Consider the following 24,085-nt stretch of genomic DNA (forward strand, 5'->3'; position numbering starts at 1 on the left):
CAAAATGCATGATTCAAGGGATGTTTTCTTTATTTTTAGTCTCCTTATGAAGGCGTTCCTTGCAAGAGCGGTGGTGTCTGTGTTTCTGAATCTGAATTGAACTCCTATCGCTGCGACTGTAAGCCTAGATTCTGCGGAACTTACTGCGAACCAAGAGGTTCTAAGTCTAACTCATATTTTCATTCTGCATGATGCATAAAATAAAAATCCTCTCGTCAGGGTAATACCTTCTTATACTTTTGATTCCTACTTTTGAGATAACCAAGTTTATCCTTGACAAATGAAAGTCTTTCAACGCAATCTTTTAATTTCTCTTTAAAACCGTCAAGAGTCAGTTTTCTGGTCTTATAACACTTCAGGCAAGAATTGAAAAACCGCCCTGTTCTATTGTTTTCTTTTTTGTCTCCAAGGAAATAAAACCTGCAGTGAGATCAAACAATGTAATCTTCCAAGTAGCTCCCACGTCATCGACCCTGACGGAGAGGGAGAAGTGAGACCTTCTAAAACTCTATCGTAGCATGAGTGACAGAGACAGCGTTGGAGTGACAGTTGTCAGTCATGACAATGAAAACAGAGTACTGGTGGATGGGTTTGATCCCCAAGGCAGTTATTTACGTGATGTAACAGTTGAGGTTTGGAGATGCTTCAGGTATCCCTGGTGAAGTTGGTTATCACTCACTTGGAAAGCTTAGGTGTTTCGGAATCATATAGGACTCGCAAACAGAACTGCGATCTTACGCTCGATCTATCTTTGCAAAGGAGAATACATAATATAATTTTCACTTGAATTTGCATGTGAAAGCCAAGAAAGAAAGAAACCAGCCATCATTTTACGTATGAGTCAAATTATGTAACAACAACTAAATGTTAACTGAATACATATCACATAGCTTATATCACCACTTGCACTGTTTTATTTTTCTTCAGTTTCCTTAATTGCCTTGTTAAAGTGAAAGCTAAAATAAAACTGTATCCTCGGATGGTGGAGTGAGGCGGCTCAATTATTCATAGAGACTGTAGTTAAGTTTCTTGCGCAACGCAAGCTGGCGATTCGCCTTTTTCCATTCATCTTGGTAGATGTAACAGCTGCTATAAATTCCATTATATTGTCATTTTAAAACCTGGTTCATGGGTTTGTTCATGTCTAGATGGGGTCATGAAAAATTTTAAAAGTATATCACACGCCCCCTCTGAACCCGCCTTTTGGAGCAGACTGCTGATTCGTAGGCGCCGTCGGAGCATATTTTTGTACTATTATCTTCATTTTTCGTTGTTTAAAAAATAAGTCAAATCGCAAACAGGTCATAAACACTTTTAAGAAGTATGCCGTACGCCCCCTCCAAACGTTTCGGAGCAGATAATATCCGTCCTTGGTCTACTAAATTTTGAGCAAATTTTCGTGTCAGCAAGTATAACCGCTTCTTCAAACAAGGATATCAAAAGTGTCATGTGGGGAACTCATGACCCTTCCTTAGTTGCTACCAGCCCGGCGCTCTATTGTCCGTCTCCACGTAAGATTTATCATGGCACTCTCAACTGGCGTGTGGTGATTTTTTTCAATTAATATCTTATCAAAAAGGTAAAATGGTGGGTGCTTTATTCACTATAACGTAAGCTGGGCGTTACTTAGTAGCTGATTAATTCCCGCATCATTATTTGGGATAATTTAGGGTCAACGTGGATTACTTTTTTCTTTATTCATAGCAGCCGATTACGAAGTTGGGCCTGTCGCAATTCATCAGAAAAAGTGAACTTAATCTGACAATTCAAAGAAATATCACATCTTAGGATTTGATAGGATAGGATAGGATAACTTTATTTATACATGGTTTTTCCATCAGTTGATTTAGTTAATTCTATACTAGAAACCTTTCTATCTAACTACAATAATAATTTGATAATAACAATTCAAATAAAAGAAATAAATAAAAAATTCTGCTTTTCATGGAGGCCGTGTCTAAAATTTACTTAGAATTAAGATCTTACTTTAAACTGTGTCGACTTAATTTAGATTTGAAATCAGTAAGCGAAGACGCTTGTCTTAGGTCTTCAGGTAAGTTGTTCCACAATTGAGCTCCGCTGTACAAAAAACTTCTCTTGAGATAGTCAGTTCGAGGTTAGGGAAGAACTAATTTGTTTTCGGTATTCCTTAAACGATAAGCACTTACACTGTCAGGATATACAAATCTTGATCTCAGATAATCAGGTGTCATACCATGTAATGTTTTATACATTAGGATAGATTTCTGTTCCAATCTTTGATAGTAGAGTTTTCGCCACCCTAGCGCCTGGAACAAATCATCCAAATTACTATCATAGCTCGCTGACATTGGGATGCGAGCTGCCCGATTTTGCAGCCTTTGTAGTTTTTCAGAAAGGCCTTTGTTACAGTTTCCCCACACTACGTTACAATAATCAAAATGTGGTTGAACAAGGCTATTATAAACTTTAATTAAAACATTAAATGAAGTGAGATGCCGTATTCGTTTAATCGCACCAATGGCACAAGCTATCTTCTTAGAGATGTTTTTAATATGACACTCCCAATTTATATTTTGATCGACATAAACTCCAAGGGATTTAGCGGAGGTTACTTGTTCGAATGCGTTTTCGTTTAAAATAAGCGAGGGACTTTCCGTAAATTGTGATAACTTCTGCCTTGATGCAATAAGCATGAACTCAGTTTTTGTCATATTCAAGGTAAGTTTGTTAGCAGAGAGCCATTCGTACACATTGCTCAGGTCGTGATTATGGTAATAATTTATATGCTCAAAGTCAGCACTGGCAAACGTCAGGCTGGTATCATCTGCATACATTCTAGGTTCCGAATATGTCAAACAGTGTGGTAAGTCATTAATATATATCAAAAATAAAAGAGGTCCCAAAATTGTTCCCTGGGGAACACCACATCTCAGACATTTCGGAGTTGCCTTACAAAAATTTAAATGACAAATCTGTGTTCGGTTATCTAAATAAGAAGCAAACCATTAATGGCTGGTCCGACAAATTCCATAGTATTGCAGTTTTTGTAATAAAATATGGTGATCTACTGTATCAAATACCTTTTTGAGGTCTAAAAAGACTACAGTATTAACAAGACAACGGTCTATGTCCACTGCCCAGCTATCTGTAGCTTCGATAAGTGCTGTGAGCGTGGAATGCAAAGACCGAAAACCAGATTGATGGCACGAGAGAAAGTTGTTTTTAGTTAAATAATGATAAAGCTGATCGTAGATTATCCGTTCAAAGACTTTGGCCTCAACTGGAATTACTGATATTGGTCGATAATTCGTTGGATCGGAGCGCTTCCCGGAATTTTTATACAATGGGGTGACTCTGGCAGATTTCCACTCATCGGGAAAGATGCCAGTCATTAGGGATTGATTAAATATACGAGTAAGAGATTCTGTTAGTACATTAGGACATTCCCTTAGAAGTTTGCAGAAATATTATCCAATCCAGTCGCCTTTGACTTGCAGAGCCTTGATAGTAGTGCAAAAACATGTATTGGTGTTGTTTTTTCAAAAACAAAATTTTTATCAGTTTCAGTAAGGATTTATCAACTTCTGTCACGTCTCTACTAAGGCTTGGTCCAATTTCTGTGAAAAATGAGTTTAGCATTACTGCTATATCTGTTTGGTTTCCAGAATTTACCTCATTAATAACAGTTTTATTGGACTTTCGCGAGGTCAGTTCATTGATTGTTTTCCATGTTTTCCTTTGATCCCCACCACAATTGTTGAAGGCATTTTCATAATAGGCTTTTTTGGCGCTATTAACTTCCCAGTTCACTTGAATTTTAACCATTCGAAATTGGTTCCAAATAAGTGAGTCTTTTGTCTTGATAGCCTTTCTTTTGAGGCGGTCTCTGAAATTCATCCGCTTTTTAAAAATAGTGGTTATCCATGAGAGTTTAGAGTCTCGTGTCCGTTTGGTCTTCATCTCTGCATGCTTTTCACACACATTCAGGAATATTTCTTTCCACTTCTTCCACGTGTCATTAGGATCATACAATTGCCTTATGTCATCCCAAGTTTTGGCTAAGATATCCGCATAAAAATTTGCGCTAGTAAAATGTTTAAACTGTCTATATGTTATCAAGTTAACTCCCTTGGAGAGAGTGGGAATTGAGATTTTTCGATATGCACAAACTAGGCTGTGGTCACTTGGGGCGACATGAGACACCCCCGAACAATACACATTCTCTGGCCGATTTGTAAAAATCAATATATCTTATTAACCAAGCGCAAGGGCCGCACTGGGAGAATATCGGCCCGAGGTCTTGACAGTATGGACCGAGCGCAGCGAGGTCCGTACAAAAAAGACCGAGGGCCGATATTCTTCCAGTACGGTCCCGAGCAAGCTTGGTTAATAAGAGATTTATTGTACGACTGAAGTTCAAAGGGACACAAGTGCGGTATCATTCGGGACAGTGCCCGGTCCAATACTGAGAGAATATTGACCGGCAATAGAGCATTTTGATTGGTTGATTTTAGTTATTGGCCCTCTGACTGCCCGAGTCGTGTAATAAGATCAATTAATGTACCCGTAGTGGGTGTGATTCGGGTGGGTTCGTTAATTTTTTGATCCAATCCATAAATGTCTGTTATGTTTAGAAGACCTTTCACATTAACATTGTCTTTGGATTGCAAGTCACAATTTAGATCCCCCATAAGAAAATGTTTTACGCTTTCAGCATCTAATTTACCTAATAATGTGTTAACGTGAGCGAAGAGCTCATGAGGTGTTTTTGAAGGTGTGTACCATGAAGTAATAACAAAGGGTTTTGAGTTATGTTTACGAGTTTCAATTGATATTACTTCCAGGAGCTGACTGTCCAAATCTGTGCGGACAAGATAGCTTATGTTTCAACGAATGCCAGTGAGGCCTGTAAAGGTCCCGGATGTGACCGGAGACTCTACGCGACGTAATTAAAACATTCGCCACCACCTAACCTACCATTTTGTTGACCTGTCACGACGTACTATATCATAACCCTGGACTTTAACCTCCCGATCGAAAATACTTTCATTTAGCCTGGTCTCATTTATGGCCAGAACGTCGATGTTTTGATCGTTTAGAAAGACACGAAATTCATCAATATGTTTCAAAAGGCTTGCAATATTCAAACTAGCCATTTTGAATCCATGACACTTTGGCATTAGAGTTGACCCGATCCGGGCACCAGAGGTGATAGTCAGGTTAGGTGTCGCCACAGTTGTCAAGTAAGAATCGTATCAATGAAGTATATTATTTACAAAATTATTCGCTAAAATAGCAATACCTTTCTTGTTGAGATGGAGTCTGAGTTCTTGTTGAGATCTTGTCATAAAGCTGCTTATAAATAAGGAAAAAAATTGATGCAGAAGCCCATTCTAGAGAAACTAGGTTGGAGGTTGGAGACACGAAAAGATTGCGGTTGAATATCACATTATCGCAGCGATCCGCTTAAAATTTGTCTTATTGGCGTCACTTCAGAAAACAACAATTTAAATAGATAAATTATCCGCAAACTTTTAAACTGGTTTTAGATATCTAATAATCCTTTAGATGTCTAATAATTCTTTCGGAGGCGGCATGGCTGAGTGGTTAGGTGCTGGACTTGTTATCCGGTGGCCCGGGTAAGAGTCCTCCACCCTCAACTCCTCGGCTGTGCTCTGTAAATAGCCTGGTGGTCTGCCTCCTGCCAATGGGGATTTTCATGCACTCCATGTTTATTTAAAATCTTTGTTTGAGGGCCACACGTTCATCAGTTGAATTACTGTCATGTGTTGCCCTCGTTAAAATAAAGTTGTTATTAGATACGATGAATATATGAAGTTCATATATTTTAAACTGCGGTTATAGATGCGTATGATACACGATCCTCGTAGTGGAGAGCGCCATTTATGCAATAGCGAAAATCAGACCTAAAAAAAAAAAAAATCAGGCCTGTACGGGATTAGAACCATTGACCTCTGCGATACTAGTGCAGCGCTCTACCAATTGAGCTAACAAGCCAACTGGGAGCAGGCCGTTAAGTTGGTTCGTAATAAATCCGTGATGATAAATCAGATACGATGAATATATGAAGTTCATATATTTTGAACTGCGGTTATAGATACGTATGATGCACGATCCTCGCAGTAGAGAGCGTCATTTATGCAATAGCGAAAATCAGACTTGAAAAAAATCAGGCCTGTACTGGATTCGAACCACGCAGCGCTCTACCAATACGGGTTTATTACGAATCAACTTAACGGTCTGCTCCCAGTTGGCTTATTTGCTCAATTGGTAGAGTGCTGCACTAGTATCGCAAAGGTCAGTGGTTCGAATCCCGTACAGGCCTGACTTTTTTCAGGTCTGATTTTCGCTATTGCATAAATGGCGCTCTCTACTGCGAAGATCGTGCATCATACGTAAAGTTGTTATTTAAACGGTACCACAATAATCTTCGTTTTCACTTGCGTTTTACACATTATTCATTCCTGTTTTTGAGCTTGCGTTTTTGGATAACTAGATAATTTGGATATATCAGCAAACTTGAAGTGGTAAATTGGCCACCGTAACGATTACAAAAGCTGACGTTTCGAGCGTTAGCCCTTCGTCGGAGCGAATAGAGGAATTGTGGGTTGTGTGTGCTTTTAAAGGCAGAAAATGGAGCTACCTTATTGGTGGGAACATGGCAACGAGAAAAACACGAATAAATTAGTGGAATGAAAAGCGTTCGTTGATCCCTGTGGGATTTAGACTGCCGGTTTGAAAGATGAGCTTTGATTTAAGAGTTTTACGGCTTTCCGTGCTACCTAAATGTAAGGAAAGACCGCAGATTGCCATATGTTGCTTAGAATGATTAGGTAAATTAAAGTGTCTAGCGACTGGTTTCGATGTGTCCTTGTCATTCTTTTCCACGTCTCGAAGGTGTTCTCGGAATCGGTTACCTAGTCTTCTGCCTGTTTCGCCGCTGTATATCTTTTTGCAATAAGTGCAAGTTATGCAATAGATTACATTGGCAATAGATTACATTTTTTTTTGTCATATGTCGTCGATTAAAATGAGTGACTTATTGGTTCTAAGTAGCTTTCGCAGCTAAAACTCCAATTCCAATAGATCGTTCTTTCCAATTAATTTCCTGCCGAAAACGTACGTGTTGTTATTCTATGGTGGCCCACGACTATCACGGCGAAAAGAAATCGCTCACGGCGAAAAGAAATTGCTCACGGCAAAAAGAAATTACTCACGGCAAGAAGAAATTGCTCACGGCAAAAAGAAATTACTCACGGCGAAAAGAAATTCTTACGGCGAAATGAAATTTCTCATGGCAAAAATAAATTACTCATGACGAAAATAAATTACTCACGGCGAAAAAGAAAACTCAGAAACGCCTGGGTAGGGATTGGTTCGAGTTGGCTCAGATTGCATCATGGGTTGAGGTGTTAAAAGAAAAAGGCATGTCCATTTCGATGTAAATGAGTGGCCGGGCATTCTAAACTTAAGCCGACACCAGATTTTCAGAAACAAGTGGTTAAGTAAGTTTAAATCCCATACCTTTGCCGCATTGAGAGCAAAACTTGTCTTCATTCCTTAAACACTGCCCGAAGGTACTGCAAAGCATCGTGCTCCAAGATGGAGTGCTGCACCTCAACCCATGATGGAATCCGAGCCAACTCGAACCAATCCCCACCAAGGCGTTTTTAGTTTTCCTTTTCGCTGTGAGTGATTTCTTTTCGCTGTGAGCAATTTCTTTTTGCCGTGACAGTTGTGGGCCACCGTATTATTCAAACTCACTCACTCGCGGTCTAATATAATTATAATTAATATAATGTAAATAATTTAGTAGAGTAGGATCATTCGTCCCACTTATTTTGTTAACACAATAATTGCAAAAGAGAAAAGTGGATAAATACTGGAATAGTGTCGTAAAGAATCATGCCCAGGTTTGTGCGACGTTTCGTACGGGATATATTCGAAGAAACGTTTCACTTAAGGAAACGCCATGTTTGTGTCCCTCTGAAGGACGACAAAAAATATGGCGGCTGGAAGCTAAAAAACCCTTATGTCATCGAGTTTTGCTTAAAAAAAAAACCGTAGTCTTCAGATAAAAGATTCATATGATAAATAGTTTTTTAATTTTGTTGGGAAAAAATTTTCTCTCACACACGTACCCTTCTAAGAGGGAAGTATCCAAACATGATAAAATATTTATAATCAATCGGTCAGTCTAAAAAAAAAAGAACAAAACATCTTCAGCTTCTTGTAGTTCGTGTTAATTGCGGTGTCTTGTTATCCCGGTGCGAGCCAAAATAGAACCTTTTACATCAAACCAGCTGAGTACAGGTAGATGTGCAGCAGTAAATAGCTAGAAATTTATCTTCCAGTTTGTATTAGTGAATGGAGCAGAGTACCAACATTCCCTTTAAAATTAACAAAACTATTTCAGACCATGATAATAATTAAAATCATATTCCGTCAGTAAAACTAACAGGATCAAAAATGATAAACATTAGAATGAAAAATGAAATATGTTTAAAGCCGTTATATAAAAGGGATTAATGAAAATCGTTTCCTTAGTAAAAACCAGTTTCAAATCACTTCTGACTAAAGAATGAAAAAAGAATCAGGTTTATTCGAGAACGAGAATATTATTCAGGACGACTTTGTAAAATTTACAAAGGGTAATATAACCCACCCATGGCACCTGCTTAATAGATGGGGTTATTAATTCATAAAACAGGCAATGCCATAAATTCGTATTTACATTTAAAGTCTTCGTTATCCTAAATTAGCTCATTCAAATGTTGGAAATTCACCGGCCACTATCATGCTGCTGCTGCCACTCTTTTTCGTTTTTCCTTCTTTGTTAGAATTGATGTTTGCCATGCAAAACAGCGCTCTCTATCGATATCCAACGGACCGTGTGTCGTTTGGTAAATTCAAGCGCGATGCCTTCTACTACCAATGGGAAGAAAAACTTACAGCGTCCTTAGTGGAAGATCCGTTGGACTGCACTTTCCTTTGTGTTGGTGATCCAAAGTGTTATTCATTTAACATTGCAGCGTTTTCTGACCCCAATGGTCTTTATATTTGTGAGTTGTTGGCCACTGACAAGTACAGAGCAACAGGGAAGTTATTTTCGAATGCCACATTCCATCATTTTAGTCCTTCGGTAAGCTCTCCTCGTGTATTCGCTGATTTCACGCATATTTTATCAAATTAAAATAGGAATAGATATAAATGCATTATTTAAGATACAGTCTCTCTCTATTCAGTCTCCATGTGAAAGCGCACCTTGTAAGAACGGTGGTGTCTGTGTTCCTGAATATAAGTGGAACTCCTATCATTGTGACTGTAAGTCTGGATTCTGTGGCGCTCACTGCGAACCTAGAGGTACTTAATATATCTCTTTCATTTTTATTCTGCATGTAGCGTAACATATGTAAAAATACTGTTGTTAGGATAATACCTTCTTCTTTTCCTTTTGATTGCTACTTTTAGAAGATGACCAAGTTCATCCTTGACAAATGAAAGTTTTTCAACGCAACCATTTAATTTCTCTTTAAAACCGTCCATAGTCAATTTCCTGGTTTTAATAACAATTCCGACAAGAATTGAAAGACCGCTCTGTTCTATTGTTTTCTTTTTTGTCTCTAAGGAGATAGAACCTGCAGTGAGACCAAAAAGCGTAATCTTCCAAGTGGCTCCTACGTCATCGACCCTGACGGAGAGGGCGGGGAGAAACCTTTCAAAGTCTACTGTGACATGACTGACAACGGTGGTGTTGGAGTGACAGTTGTCGGTCATGACAGTGAAAACAGAACACAGGTAAACGGGTTTGATAGCGCTGGAAGTTATTCGCGCAATGTCACTTACCGTGGAGCAACTATCTTTCAGCTGGCAAGTCTAACAGCTTCATCTGCTCACTGTGAGCAGTTTATAATGTACGAGTGCTATCATTCGAGGCTCCTTTACAATAATCGTCCTATGTTCGGCTGGTGGGTGTCGCGTGACGGTGAAAAGATGAAGTACTGGGGAGGGGTCGACTCTGTACCATACAAATGCGCATGCGGTTTGAACAACTCATGCGCAAACCCAGGATATGGATGTAACTGCGACAAAAACGACAACGTAAAACGAGAGGACAGCGGCTTCCTCACCGACAAGTCTAAGCTTCCTGTTACGCAGTTGAGGTTTGGAGATGCTTTAGGTGCGCCTTATGAAATCGGAAATCACACACTTGGAAAGCTTAGGTGTTATGGACTCATCTAAGACTCGCAAACAGGGCAGTCATCGTATGCTCGATCTATCTTTGTAGAGAGGCATGTAATTTAATATTCCCTCAGAATTTCCTATGAAAGTTGTGAAATAAAGAAAACAGCTAAGCTTACTATCGCACCTTCGCTCCAGCAACTGCCGGAGGTAATGAAAGATTCATATGTCAAATGATGTTTTTAATTTTGTTTAAAAATAAAAAAAGGAATAAGTTTAAATAAGTAAGTAAACACACTAAAACATTTTATCTGAATACCTTTCGCCGATATAACTTATATTACCAGTAACGGTCTAGTTGTTGGGTTTTTTGTCACTTTCCTTTAATAAACTTGCTATATGTTAACTGAAAGCTCGAATAAAATTGTATCCTCGGATGGTGGGGTGAGGCGGCTCATTTATTCATAGAGGCTGTATCTAAGTTTTTGCGGTAAAAATGATATAGGTTTTCCCCTCCTTTCGATGTCAGATTTGATTCAGACTTGAGCCCATTTGGTCCGGAGTCAAGGGAGTTAGTGAACACCTCGAGGATCTAAAATCGGTCCCGGAATTGGGTGTGATGCAAGCTGGCAAAACCTCTTTTTCTGATCATGGTTATTCTGTCGTTTAATAAACTGGTTCACATCTAAAACAGGTCATGAAAACGTTTAAAAAATATGGCAAACGCTTCTAGTAAACCCGATTTTTGGAGCAGATAATCCTGATCCATGATCAAAAATCCAAACACATTTTTGTGTTTTAGTAATGCTATTATTTTCATTTTTTGGTCTTTTTATTTTTTTCTTAATCAACTTCCAGTTTCTCGCATGTTAGGTAACCAGGATTGACGAATATTGGTTCAATTTTTTCTTTTGTTAGTGTTCGAAAACTACTTAACTGGGAATGTTCTAACTAAGTGCTGAGATAGGGCTTGATTCGCGACCTCAACTAGAATCCTCAACGAGAGTTTTTTGTTTAGGTTTTGGTTCTCGAAGACTGGTTGTTATCAACTACTTTGTTGTTCATTTCGAATGTCTTGTAAGATTGTTTAGGTTAGTATTCTAAAAATGTATTTACTCTGCCAAGTCAGTTGTCCTGTAAGCCCAAACATGCCATCCGATAGGATATTTAAGAGAGTGTACTAAGAGCTCAATTAGTAGAAGAGAGACAGAGTCTCAGCGAGTACAGTAAAAGTTCCTGAACAGACTTCTGGTGCCTCTCGTTTGTGCATGGCGTTCAAGCCACTATATCCCACCAGTCCGACACTTTATTCATAAATAAGGATAATCAACGATGTTGGTACTGTTTTTCAATTCATCAGAAAAAGCGATGGAAGTAAGGTGTTGTTTTTTAAAATGATAATTAATTAATCGTAAGAGGTAAGCTTTGCATGAAAAATTGCAATTTATTTTAAGGTTTTCAATTTCCCCTGTCGAATATCTTAATTTCAAAAATAAAGAACATTCCAAATGAGGAATACCGTTGAATTTATCCAGCGTTTCGATGTTGCTAACATCATTATCAAAGTCTGTTTTATCGCGGTGCGAATATTTAACAATTATTCCACGAGCGTGCGTTGGATATGAGATGATGGATAGCCAACGAAACGCGTAGTGCCGAGTTGGCTATAATCATCTCATATCCAACAAGCGCGAGTGGAATAATGGTTTTATTAAAAACGTTGAATTAAATTATTAAATTTTATTAAATTTTTAGCTCCCTTTTAATTTTAAGCTGACACGTACGCTTACCATATTTGTAGATTATGGTATATTGGCTGATATACCATAATGGCTAAGCCAATAAAAAGTCTTGAATTGCATTATCCAATGATCTAGTTTTTAATAAAATTTATTATACATTCTCTGACGTCATACCTACAGACAATAGATTTTATATATATAGAAGTGACGTCATACCTAAAGACAATAGGTTTATGTGCTCTTTTCTTTACAAGTGCAGCTCAGGAATATGCATAATAAACAATTCTTGGACTCGGTTTTCACATGATAGCGATAATTATCAAGGCCTCAGTTTGTGTTATTCGCTTCAGTCTTCGGCTTCGGCAAATAACGAAAAACTTTGGCCTTGATAATTATAGCGATCATGCGAAAACCGAATCCAAGAATTACTAATTAGTGGAACTAGAATAATAGACATTTGCATGTGATCTCACTTAATAGTTTCGCGCGGATAGAGTCAGTTTTGCACTTTCAGAATTGGCTTGAGTTCTTGAATAATCAGCTTCTCTTAGATGCAAAGAGCAGTGACATCATAGGATAGTAAAACGTCGCCTTATTTGAAAGGTGTCTGTTTGGGAGACATTTTAATAGCGCTCGAAAATCCTTTACGCTGACCCTTACCTGAGAGCCGCACTGACATCACTGTCATGTATGCTCTCACGAAAATACCATAAGCATCATGGGATGCAATAAACCACGAGGTTGAATTCAATATGGCTGTCTCATCATACAGTACATAACACTCACTACGCTGACGTACTCCCACCACCCCACCCCAAGAAAAAACAAACAAACAAGAACAAAAAATCACTGCAAAGTGTGGCATAAAAACACGAAGAAGTAAATTTATCAGCAAACTCTCCCCATTAATAAAAGATGGCAGAACAGAGACACGATTTCGCCAGGGTCATGTTTTAGGATCTTTTCAACTCGACTGATGCATCGTATGTGTCTTCTTTTCCCCCATAAAAGAGGGCCAACTGTGTGAAATCTGTATTAGATGGGGCCACTAACCATTAAAACAGGCAATATTACAAGGGACCTATTTCGCATTTGCAATTAAAGTCCTCGGTATCCTGAAGTAGCTCATTCAGATATTGTCAGTCCACCGGCCACTACCATGCCGCTTCTGCCCCTCTTGTTCGTTTTTCTTTATTTGTTAGAATTGATGTTTGCCATGCAAAACAGCACTCTCTATCGATATCCAACGGGCCGTGTGTTGTTTGGTAAATTTAAGCTCGATCAGTCGGACTGCACTTTCTTTTGTGTTGGTTATCCAAAGTGTTACTCGTTTAACATGGCAGCGTTTTCTGTCCCCAGAGGTCTTCATTTGTGTGAGTTGTTGGCCACGGACAACATTCCCCAATTAGTTTTCCTTGAAGAGCAAATTAAAGGAAGCCAGTTTATAATTCTAAATTTCTTATGTTGTTATGTGCTTTGTAATTTGTTTTTCAGGAAATCGAACTTGCAATGACGTCAAATACTGCAATCCTGAAGCTAAAAGTTGCTCTTACGTCATCGACTCTGATGAGGAGGGTGGAGTGAAACCCTTCAAAGTCTTCTGTGACATGACAGACAAAGGTGGTGTTGGAGTGACAGTTGTCAGTCACGACAGTGAAAGCAGAACCCTTGTGGATGGGTTTGAAGCCCCTGGCAGTTATTCGCGTAATGTTACTTACAATGAAACCAGTCTCCTTCAGCTAGAAGTCTAACAGCTTCATCTGCTCACTGTGAGCAGTTTATCAGATACGAGTGCTATCATTCAAAGCTCCTTGACTCCATGCACGGCTGGTGTGTATCACGTGATGATGAGAAGATTAAATACTGGGGAGGCGTCGACTTTGTTGCATCTAAATGTGCATGCAGTTTAAACAACACATGCGCAGACACCAGTTATGGCTGCAATTGCGATAAGAACGATGGGAATTGGAGAGAAGACAGCGGTTAACTTACAAACAAGTCCAAGTTCCCCGTGATTCAAATAAGATTTGGAGATACCAGTGTCCTTGATGGTTACGATGAAAAAGGATATCACACGCTTGGAAAACTAAAGTGTCATGGACCCGTCTTGAACTCACTAAGACTGTGTGTTAACCATTTAAAAGATTACTCCTGACATTGCGCTCTTTTTGTCAGTTTTTCAGAGTTAGAGTGGAGGAAGTGGAGGTTCATGATTGTTATAGGAAATGTAATAAAATGGTAGTTGATGGTAATGAAGAGTAAAAAAATGGAGAAATTCAGAATGTTTAACTGAAAGTATTTGCAAAGAATTGTAACCGAAAATCATACTCGGTATTGGAAAGCTCAAGTGTTTGGGCTCATTTAAGACTCAAATACGGGACATTAACTTTTGAAGGTTGCTTTCATTTGATATTCGTAGCTCAGAATTCAATTTTTTTCATAGATATTGCTCTTTTACCGCGTTTACGAATTTCTGCAGCAAAAAAGATGGCCATTATCTTTAGAAACATGTATGCTTCCAATTCTTCGCAACATACGTGCTGTAATTTTATGACGAAAGAATTTGTTTGCCAAAGAAAAGTGGAGACGACCAAGCTAAAAGCGGCGGTCTGCTGAGAAAATCCTTCGTAGGACCCTTAGTTGTAAACTTTCACCCCTATTTGAATTCAAGACGAGACGAAACACACTAAATCGTTCAAACTAGAAAAGATAAGATTACTGTTTTCAGGACGTTTATGTTAAACCTCTTCCACCACATATCCCACTCAACAAAACTTTTGCGGTAACAGATGTTTATTCAGGGACTTAAGTAGAGCACCCGTAACATGGTTGCTTAGTTTAATTTGCAGGGACTACTGCTACCTTTGCTGTCTGGATAAATTTAAGACAGCTTACGATGAACCATAGTTAAAGGAAAGATACATACCCTTTGGACCTTTCCATGGGAACAAACTTCTTCACTTTTCCACTTGGTTCTCTACAATAATAGTCCAAAAAATGCAAAACGATGCTGTATTCTTTCCTCGACAAAGCCCATTCACGGTGGAATCGTAAAACGCTACTCAAACGCGCCAAATTCGGTGAACATGCCCAATCATTTTGCCACTTGTGTGGCCATTTTTCAAAATGCCTTTTATCAGGCAAAATGGCGAATACTTTTTGAACTAAATTGTACCATATCATACGTGTTGATAAGGAAGAAAGAAGAAAAACTCTCTGGGCGAGGTCTAACCCAAACCGCGGTTTTACGCCAGCCGTAGGCTGTACGTATTCTCTAGAAGAGGTTCCTTCGCTGTTTACTTTAATCCCTCTTGACACTCTACACAAAGTTAATGTTCAGATAAAAGATTCAGCTAGATGTAAAAATAGTTTAGAACGCGGTTTTATTCAACAACGGTTGATCACCTCGTAGATCTGGCCTCGTGCAGTTAGCTTCCCGTCATCCTTTCACACAAGTTGAAATGTTCAGATTAGCTCACGAAATGGTGAGTCATTAGGTATAGCGTCTACGGTCCTGGGATGAGGCGAAAAGTAACTCTGATGTGACTCTCTTTCTACATCAATACTGAGGTCGTGAAAAACAGCAACAGAATTTCCGATTCACAAATGATGAAACTGAGGGTGTTTTCCGTTCTTCCTCGAACGTAGGACATAGAAAATTTGTGAATTCCCCGGGATGAAACTTGAAGCTTCAGACTCCGCGCTCTGATGCTCTACTACTGAACCAAAGAGAGTCTACTGTAAGCCAGGCCATTACTAGTTTTATCTGCCATACGCGCAACGCATACCGCAAGGATCAGCTTTGCAAATATTTTGCACTTCAGGGTTGAAACAGGTGCAAATAGTAAACAAGAGATTCATTTTTTTTTTTTCCGTTTGCAGTGAGTTCCATGAATTAAGCCGATAAGGGAACCTAACATTCGTGTGACTCTCTTGGCTACTTTACGTCACGTGGTACACAATCATGCAATAACCTCTGTTTACGCCGATATTTGTCCTCATATCAATTCCGTCGAAAAGAAACGAAGTCAGCAGAAAAAAGCCAGCTCAAGAAATTTGCTGTTTCATCTTTATTACTTTACATAGAAGAAAAACGAACTCGTTTAGTGGGTCCAGTGGTAGTGATGTTAAAAAGCTGATCTCAAATGCTGCTCTGGAAACGGTACAAAAACAGTCTAAAAGAAATTGGCCGTCAACGCGCATTACGATAAAATAGATAAACCTCCTTCTGGCTTGCTGATATGTGGCTGATAATGTCCTTGGCTGAGAGATTGTCCTTAAAAAATTTCACATTTGTCCTCGAAGCTTCACTTCTAAGCCGAAAAACCAGTGACCTGAAGGGGTTTATTTACCAAATATACCGCTAGTGATACTCTCCAAATCCACTACGATAAAAAGTCTTCCTTTCAAATTAAGTTCAAGATGAGAGAGCGTTTAGGTATTGTTACAGAGTAAGGAACGCGTTTATTTGTTCCTTGAGTCGTACCAGAAAACACTAAAAGGTAGCCATCCCACGCAGCAAACAGTTGGCCGTTCATAAACATTGTTCTCAAAATATATGAAGGATAATAAACACAATATCCTCCCTTTGGCTCGAAATTATGCTCTTTCATTTGTCCGCAGACATCAGCTGTTCCTCGTAGTTTACCGTTTTCCTCGAGTTCCGCTATCGGAAAACTGCTCACATCTCGGAATAGATAATGTTTGCGGACAAATATTCGTGCTCCTAACCCAACAAATATTTTTGCTCGCGTGCGATTGGTTAAAACGTAACGCGTGGCCGAACATCCTCCAACTAAAACTGTTGAATATCCAAGGATAAACCCCAAGTGATGTTTCCCAATTTTCCAACCTTACGTCCAATAACGAAAAATCTGCGCTCAAAATTTATTTCAAGATGAGGAACGTTGTGTGGTTACTGCAGCAGAAAGAACAAGTTTTCTTTATTTGTTCAGGAAATCGTATCAGAGAACACAAAAAAAGGAGAATTCCACGCCGTAATCGGCAGGCTGTTCGACAACATTTTTCCCTCGCGTTGAAAAACATTGGAAGGATAATAAACATGGTGACAATTGCCTCCCTTTTGCGCGAAATTATGCTCGTAAATTTTTCCTTGGACACTATTTGTTCCTCGAAGCTGACAGCTTTCCTAGAGCTTCGCTCTCAGAAACTGTTCGCATCTCGGAACAGGTAATGTCCGCGGACGAATATCCATACATATTTTAGTGCCAAATTGTTTATTTTTTCATTACTTCAAAAATTAAAATTAAACTAATTAAGCTAATTCTATTCACTAAATTACGGTATTGAGCTCAGACTTTCATTTTCTTCTTCGAGCTCCTGCCAGGTGAGAAAAAGACAGAATAAACAAGTCACATCAGAAGAAAAAAGTTTATAGCAACTGCTGAAGACTTTTCATTTTTGAGACGATTAACGCGTACTATAAAATATTACCTGGCTGAATAAGTGTTAAAAATTTTAAACTCATTGTTTGGAAACCTTTATCTTTTGATAATTTCTCTCAATATGGAAAAAACCTTCAGGATGCCAGACTCTGGATGGACTCTGAAACTACTCTTACTACTTTTGATGGAGTTTCAATACTTTCTTTGAAATTTCACACATATCTATTAATCTTTGATAAAAAAAATGGAGCAAATTTCAGTTCTTCAATTCGCTTTGGGTAAATTTAACCTTATTATTTTACATCTTAGTGGGGGGTGGAGGATTTTGGGGATCACATGATTTTCAGGGGGAAAGAAGGGGGAATCAGTTGTCATCAACAGAATATAAAGGGGGACTAAAGAAAGTCAGATGCCAATGAGGGGTGATCATTAGATTACTACAAAGCCTTTGCAGATTGGCCTAAAGGAGATTTGGTAAATTTTATTGTAACACAACCAAAGTCCTCCCACCCTACAAACCCCTTCCCCACCCCCTTACCCACCCTACCTCTCCCCCCACCCCCTCACCCATCCTACCCCTCCCCCCACCCCCTTACCTACCAGGTGATAAATAAGACCAGTCCCTTAAAAAAAACCCCGCACTCTTTTCATCAATCAGGTTCAAACTTGAACCAAGAACCCTCTGGCCACTCAATTTAAAGGTATTGGCAGATCGATCAATTTGATTTTGATGTAACAACGTTCTATTAAAATGCCCTCTATAGTTAGCCTCACTAACCTTTAGCCGTTTCCGCAACTTTAAAAGCTCTATTTCCTGCTTGCAAGTGGCAATCTAGTGGCACCAAACAAACAGAAGAAAACTATTACTAACCACCTCTTGCAAGAAACAAAAATAATGCAATAAAATTTTAACAACTAAATGATAAGTCAATTGAGAATACAAGAAATCTCTTGAGCATGGAGACCACCAGTGTAACAAGGAAGAGGGAGGGGAGGGGGGGGGCACAAATAAAAACGACCACTCGCTCAGGTACAACAGTACCAGCACCACTCAATACTAGCTCAAGCAAATTGACCAAAATTTATAGGCACATCTTTTTACCTTGAATTTCATATCATCTACTTCTTTTTCAAGTTCCTTTTCCTTAAAAAGTGACAAAATAAGGTCATATTTATGTACAACTTATCAAAAGCAAACTGCAACAAAAAAAAAGACATGATGAAGAAAATCAATCAAATCACCCCGATGAAACCAACCATCATGCATTTACAAATAAATTTATTAGCATAATTTAAAGATTTAAAAACTACAGATTTGCATTTCTTCTACCTTCAAAATTAGTCGTTCGTCATCTATAGTGGTGGGAAGGAACCTCTAGAAAAAAAAGAGAAATTTTACATTCATCTCAGTAACCATAACATACTTTGCCAATACATAACTATTTCATTAATTTAGACTTAAAATTTCATTATACATTGAATGGTTTTGCTTCATAACATCTTTGATTGGTGCAGGAAACTTTTAATGCACAGCACACAACAAATTGGATCCAAAACTAAACTTATTCCCTCATGTTTTTCTCCACTTCAGGCAGTTTGCTTTTTTTTTTACTTTTTTTTTACCTTATGCTTTTGTTGGCTTTTGCAATTTTCTTTGCTCGAATTGGCTGCTATGATTTCTTTATTTTTGGATTTATTTGTAACATCCAATCAAATGCACATAATACTACTAGGCTAATCATAACGCAATAGAGACTGGTCACAAATATTCTGTACCTCACAGAGGGCTCTCCATCTGCTGATGGTTAATTTTTCTCCTCATACAAATTAATAAACATTCTTTTACGCATAATCTTATTTCATGTTTAGCTCTCACTTTCCGGTTTTCAACCTCTCACCTTCTCAAAATCTTTTAACTTCTCCTCCTTTTCTTTTATACTCCTTAGCAACACCTGCTTTTCTTTAAGCCATTCCTCCATTTTTTATCGACTTCTTGGAAATGGATTGGGTGGTACTGGAACTCAGGATCACAGCCTTTAACCAAACCACTGCATGAATACAGTCACCATCAGAACGTGGTTAACCTATGATGTAATTGTAACAGAGAGAGGGAGGCAAGTCAAGTCGTCCAGGCTCCTCAAGGCATGGTCAGGTCATTGTATTATGTTCTTGGGCAAGTTAACAATCTAATTCGAGATCATGGTACAATGCTTTCGATAAGATTTGAAATAGGTGGCTACCTCGGTACAACACCCGCTGGAAAGAGACTTGATTGCAACTTAGCGTGGTGACTGTGACTTGAGCGCGGTGAAATATACCCGGCGATTCACAACAGAATACCCGCCGGAGCTTCGGCAGGTGCCGGGTCTTATTGAAAGCACTGCACATGGTAATTTGGTTTTATCAACTGAGTTGATTACACAGATTGGCCACCATAAAGAGTTTCAAAGCTGATGTTACCAGCACTAGCCCTTCGTCGGAGCAAACAATCAAAACCTCAGCTTTGAAACTCTTCACGGTGGTCAATTTACATTACCAACTCAGTTGTTGAAACCAAAATTACCTTGTTATACTAACCCGCCAATGCAGCACCACAGTTTCTTTAGAAACTTACCTCCATCAATCTGTGATCATGTTTAGTAATTACAATCTATTGAATTTGGTTCGATGCAAGTCCCAAAGAGTAGGTGCAGGTATCAAGTCATGACTTGCTTCCTAGTAAACTTCAAGGAAAAACAAATATGGAAAAGAAAAACAATCCTATGGTGGAATGATTCATCTTCTTTGGGATTTTGTAAATAAAAACAGCTTTTTTTGATCACGCTATTTTTCGAACAAAGTTCACCACTATATTAAGTGCTTGGACAGTTATGTCTAAGGAAACATCATAGAATTTGCGGCAACTTTCATACATAGGTACTATAACATAAATATGACTTCCTTCAGAAGACACCGGTGTCTTTGAAGTTGTCAACATTCCCAAGGATAACAAAACCACGTTGTGGCGTAGTAATTGCAAAAATTCAAACGAAAGATGACAGTTTGTTTCGAAATATCGCTCACATTTTAGAATATAAATCATGAATCCTTGAGAAGTTTCTCTGCATTTGTTTGTGTTAAGGCAATATCTGGAAAAGTCAAGCTGCCTATAAAAACGTACGACTGAGTTTTATTACTTAATCCTAAAGGATCGAACTTATCCTTGCATGTGGGTTTAACAGCAACTATAGATTACCTTATTAGGACGAACGTTTTTTGCGATTCCTGCTTTGTAAGTGGTCAGTAATTCTCTACCATATCAGAGAGATTGTAATATATATATATCCACTTTTCATTGAAAATTCATGATCCAGACTTCGGTTTGCTTGGTTCTTTAAATAACTGCTCTGAAATTAAACTAAAATTATTCACGGTGGCCCAACCACGGAATTACATAGATTATCAAGTGGTGATAACTGCTGACCTCTCTCTTGCCTTATTGGGGGTGAGGATTGACAATCCCTCTCCCAGTCCCCTAGTGATAATTTATGATGACTACGATTTGACACATTTTGTTGAATGCGGACTCTTGCTGTGTGTTTGTCTTTACGACATGAAGCGTAAAGACGGCTAATCAACACACGAGAATCCTTACTGTAGCTCTGCATTTGTTGGCTATTTTTTTATATGTCCGAAATCATCGAAGAATTTACCACCAATTTACATCCGTTCGCCGGTGTGGTTTTTCTTCAGAGAACAATCATGGCGGATAGCGAAATTTCCAGCGCCTTTCATTTGGCAGATCCCACAGATAAAGAACGTTTCTTTACACGGCTAAGAAAATTAAATGTCAACGACTCAGGAGAATTGAACTCTTTTCTCGACGACTACAAATATCGCAAGCTTATCGTAAATGGTTTCAATCGAGATCTTGTGATCGTCAGTCGTGGCGAATCGACCGTGTTCGAAGATTTCACTTTACAAGTGTGGAAAAAATACTATATCGAAGAAGATGTTGCACAGATCGGTGTGTTGCAAGGAAGCTTGTCTTTTCCGGTAGAGGTAAGGTAATTAATTTGAGCTGTTCAAGGAAATGTTTTGCAGGGGAACATGTCAATCCTTAACTCGCAGTACAATATAATCAGCTATATTTGATTGCTCGTGTTGATTTACACCACATATCAAGGCGCTATTCAAATACACAGATTGTTGATGTCGAACGTCAATGAAAGAGTTTGCGATCGATTAAATTTTTTAAAACAACAAGCTGTATTGAGTTTGAAAGAATGGTTTAAAAATGATACCAAAAAGCTTAGCTTTACAGATTCTCTAAGCTTAAGTGAACAATTCCAAGCTCGCGAATTAATGTGTAAGTTGTAACTTTTGCAAGATAGATTCATGGAATTGCTCCATATTTGCGTTTAAAAAGCTCAATGCGTGAGTGATCTTGTTTAGTTGTACCGTTTGAAAAAATGCCGTTCATATTTTTCATACCCACTGTTACACTTGTCAAGGTTCAACCTCAGTATGGGACTTTTATCATTGCAATAACTTGTGTGTTATCAGAAGTATACATTTTTTTCTTGGTGAGAAAACAGTTTGATTTTTATATCCTTTGTTTCAAAGTGTGGTAAATTGAACACAAGACGAAGCAAAATCAAAATTAAAATGGTTTGAAAAATTTGCAACTTAGAACAAAATATGAACCACAACAACTACAATGTATTTGTCTCCAGGAGGGTAATTTGCATATTGATTTGCTGGTAACAAGGCTTTTGTGAGAGATAGTGGAGTGAGAGAGGAATTTGGTTCCTCTTTATTATTTGTGTATTTTCTACTGGGATGTATTTAGTGGTTTAACTGAAAAGTATTATCCTCCAATTTTAATATTCTGAGTATCACAATTTTCATTCATTTTCAACTGCTAAGTAAGTAAATTATTGATCAAGACACTTTCTTTCAATATATATGACCTGTGATTAAGCAACGTAAATAAAAGACTACATTTGGCTTAATTTCAGCAACACAGTGTTTATAATATACATGACAATTAACTTGCTGACAGACTCATGGTTTTTGTCCCAATTCTGAGTTTCTCTCCTTTTCCAATGGGAAATATGTTTTATGAATGATACATTTTGCCATATTTTTCATAAATTGCAATGTTGGAGTCAGCTTTTTGTTTGTTAAGTTGCACACCTGTCTTAAATTAAGGTTTTTCAGACATATACATGTATGAAATATGTGAACTGCCAACTAATTATAAACTTGAGTACAGAATGAACAAATAGAAGAGAAGCTTTGCTACCCCTGAAATAGATGGAACAGTTATTATTTTTCAGTATTAGCAATTTCACTGAATACATGCAAATGAAGTCAGGTTCACAGGTAACATTTAAGATGGGATTGTTTAAGGGATTTTTAGGTTAAGCGCTAAGCATAGTGAATCCCTTTATAGAATAAAGAAAAACCAAGGAGCTGAATTATTTATTTTAATCTTTTAACTTCCATGAGTGACCAAGACAGAATTTCTCCTTACAATCTCAATTTGATATTAAGCAGATGAGTGATGAGAATATAGGAAAATATGAATTTGCTGGGGGAATTCTCCAAACTGCCATCTTAAGAATTGTAGGCAAACATTAAGGAGAGTTACTAATGAGATCAGGCTGTGAAAGGGTTAAGCCATCATTTGTAGGGTTCTTTCTGTACATTTTACGGTATTTGGTCAGAAAAACAAACTGTGTTCTTCTTTACAAATTTTTTTTGTAGTTATTATTTTCTTTGGCATCTGTATTTCCTATACAGGTGTCTTTCTACAATTTAGAATAGAAAAGAATAGACTAAAAGAATAGAATAGACTTTATTTTTAAGAGGGTAGCATGTGACAGTAGTTAAACTGATGATCCTATGGCCCTCTCTAAATAATCCCAACCCATCCCATCCCAGGGGAGGACATCCATCACACAGTAATCTCATGCGTGGGAAATTAATGTCTCCTTCCCCTAACCCTGCAGGAGATGGGACCTCCATTTATTGGTCCCTATCCAAGAAGACTAGAATATCTAACCATTTCTTGATGTTATAGAAAGGTAGCATATTCTTCTCAATTATTTTGAGACCTTGAGTATTGGTCCAGCCGGGGCTCGAACAATCCACCTCCCACTCAACAGTCCAGCGCTCTATCCATTGAGCTAACTGGGAGGTGGTTAATTTATTCATAGATGATTTCTTTTCATGTTTACACTGGTCATTTGGTAGCATTATCCACTTGTTTTTAGACTCACATTGTTGCTAATTACCAAACATCAATCTCTTTTTCTTAGGGTGTGTTTGTTGGGAAGTCTTCTGGTCGTGTCTATGTTTGTCAGGAGTGCGATGATTACCAAGAACAGTGCATTGTCTGCATTGCCTACAGTTTGGAGCATTTCCTTGTCCGGGGTCCCCAGAAGCTGTTGGAGTACAATAAACCTCAGTGTTTGTTTGATAACTGTTATGGATGCTTTGATCCACTAATTAAAGACAGAGTTCTAAACTCAATTGGACTGTAGGTTGCATGCCAATATATAGAGAGGGTAAAGGTAACACTTCAATTGGTAGCCATGGTTCAAAAAATATCAACTATTATAATATACCTAGACTTTCACTCAACAAAACGAGCACTTTGATCAGTTGATTCTTGGTCATGTGGCCTTGAATTCAAATTCAAATGTATCCCAACTGGAATACAATTGTGCAGTTGTTGCCTGTGTGCCAAATACAACAGCATGTTGT

At 38.3% G+C, this 24,085-nt stretch overlaps 2 protein-coding genes, 1 long non-coding RNA gene and 1 pseudogene across 4 annotated transcripts in view; 3 read left to right on the plus strand and 1 right to left on the minus strand.

The window, feature by feature from the left end:
• The first annotated feature begins 8,220 nt into the window (after positions 1-8,220).
• Positions 8,221-10,622, plus strand: LOC111345709 (contactin-associated protein-like 2). 2 transcript variants are annotated; one of them, XM_022952992.2, is made up of 4 exons: positions 8,221-8,316; positions 8,844-9,145; positions 9,249-9,366; positions 9,632-10,622. In XM_022952992.2, the coding sequence occupies exons 2-4, from the start codon at positions 8,849-8,851 to the stop codon at positions 10,243-10,245; spliced, it is 1,029 nt and encodes a 342-aa protein (XP_022808727.2). In that variant the 5' UTR covers positions 8,221-8,316; positions 8,844-8,848; the 3' UTR covers positions 10,246-10,622. The 2 variants fall into 2 exon arrangements, with proteins under 2 accessions (XP_022808727.2, XP_022808726.2); XM_022952991.2 differs by lacking the exon at positions 8,221-8,316 and having other exon boundaries at positions 8,665-9,145.
• Positions 10,623-13,086: 2,464 nt separating this feature from the next.
• Positions 13,087-14,082, plus strand: LOC148736502 (contactin-associated protein-like 2; annotated as a pseudogene).
• A 1,900-nt stretch (positions 14,083-15,982) lies between these two features.
• On the minus strand, positions 15,983-20,764 carry LOC148736503 (uncharacterized). The gene is made up of 6 exons (XR_015998942.1): positions 20,568-20,764; positions 19,231-19,416; positions 18,663-18,707; positions 18,435-18,476; positions 18,111-18,164; positions 15,983-17,267 (listed from the first exon to the last, which is right to left on the minus strand). It is a non-coding gene; the product is annotated as an uncharacterized LOC148736503 (long non-coding RNA).
• An 89-nt stretch (positions 20,765-20,853) lies between these two features.
• LOC111345441 (uncharacterized) overlaps positions 20,854-24,085 on the plus strand; it is a 5,031-nt gene continuing 1,799 nt past the window's right edge. The window contains exons 1-2 of the mRNA XM_022952720.2: positions 20,854-21,373; positions 23,638-24,085. The exon at positions 23,638-24,085 is cut by the window's right edge and continues 1,799 nt beyond it. Of these exons, the coding sequence (XP_022808455.1) occupies positions 20,999-21,373; positions 23,638-23,862 (600 nt within the window). The 5' untranslated portion in view covers positions 20,854-20,998 and the 3' untranslated portion in view covers positions 23,863-24,085. The remainder of the gene's footprint in view (positions 21,374-23,637) is intronic.

This window comes from Stylophora pistillata, chromosome 3 (assembly GCF_964205215.1).
Source record: "Stylophora pistillata chromosome 3, jaStyPist1.2, whole genome shotgun sequence".
Taxonomy (NCBI): Eukaryota; Metazoa; Cnidaria; class Anthozoa; order Scleractinia; family Pocilloporidae; genus Stylophora; species Stylophora pistillata.